Source organism: Malurus melanocephalus, unplaced genomic scaffold (assembly GCF_030028575.1).
Source record: "Malurus melanocephalus ecotype Western Australia unplaced genomic scaffold, MMel_1.1 scaffold_1294, whole genome shotgun sequence".
Taxonomy (NCBI): Eukaryota; Metazoa; Chordata; class Aves; order Passeriformes; family Maluridae; genus Malurus; species Malurus melanocephalus.
In genome coordinates, this window is record NW_026624526.1 from 26,067 (window position 1) to 27,297 (window position 1,231).

Genomic DNA, 1,231 nt, shown 5'->3' on the forward strand with positions numbered 1-1,231 from the left:
CCTCAGAAGGCACCTTTGTCCCAGGTTGTCCTGGCTTTGTCCCAGGTTGTCCTGGCTGTTTCCCACCCCGTCCTTTCTCTGCTCTGAAGTTGTTCCACGGGATGCTCCGGTTTGCCTCCGTGGGCAGGGAATGACAAAGGCCAGGCTGGCATGGCCGAGCTCCAGGAGCTCCGTGCCAGCCCAGAGCTGCTTTAAAACCAATCAGCACAGCAGAGAAACCTCCTCACACCGTGACAAAGCACCAAACGCCGCTCAAAGCCTGCCAGGTGTCCCCTGTCCGAGGCGCCATGGGCAGCGGGGCTCTCAGGGCGCTGGGGGTGCTGCTGGGTGGCCTCGGCACCGCGGGCACGGTGACAGCCACCGCCATGCCCCAATGGAGAGTGTCAGCCTTCATCGAGAGCAAGCTCATCGTGCTGGAGGACAGCTGGGAGGGGCTGTGGGAACACTGCTCCCGCCAGCCCGATTTACGGGTGCTGTGCCAGCCCTACGCCTCGGTGGCGGCCATGGCGCCGGCCCTCAGGGCCGCTCGGGGCCTCATGTGTGCGGGGACGGGGCTGGCAATGCTGGGGCTGCTGGCTGCCATTGTCACTGGTGTCAGGAGCACGGGGTGTGCCGGGATCACCGGGATCACTGGGATCATCGGGAGAATTGGGATCATCGGGAGAACTGGGATCATTGGGACCATCAGGAGCACCAGGAGCACCAGGAGCACTGGAAGCACCGGGATCACCGGGACCTTTGGGAGCACTGGGAGCTCCAGGATCACCCCGAGCACCAGGATCATCAGGAACACGAGGAGCACCGGGATCACCGGCAGCACCAGAAGCACCGGGATCACTGGGATCATTGGGAGCACCAGGAGCACCGGGATCACCAGGATCACCGTCAGCCCCAGAAGCACCGGGATCACTGGGATCACCCCGAGCACCAGGATCATCGGGGACACCAGGATCACCCGAAACACCCAGAGCTGCCTCACAGCCCAGGCCTGCAGCACYGCGGCCGCCGGGCTCCTGTTCCTCCTGGCAGCCATCGTGGCGCTGATCCCTCTCTGCTGGGTGGCCTCGTCCATCATCAGCGATTTCTACAACCCGTGGCTGAACGCTGTGCAGAAACGGGAGCTGGGCCAGGCTCTCTTCGTGGGCTGGGGCTCTGCTCTGTGCCTGCTGGCTGCTGGAGCCGTGTTCTGCTGCCTCTGGAGCTGTGCTGGGCAGCCCAGGAGCTCCATCCC

At 64.4% G+C, this 1,231-nt stretch overlaps 1 protein-coding gene across 1 annotated transcript; it reads left to right on the top strand.

The window, feature by feature from the left end:
* Positions 1-287: 287 nt before the first annotated feature.
* On the top strand, positions 288-1,187 carry LOC130586775 (claudin-8-like; the record flags this gene model as incomplete). Its single annotated transcript, XM_057387681.1, has 2 exons — positions 288-593; positions 969-1,187. Coding segments are annotated over exons 1-2 (525 nt in total), but the record flags the coding sequence as incomplete, so codon positions are not given.
* Between the last annotated feature and the right edge of the window lie 44 nt (positions 1,188-1,231).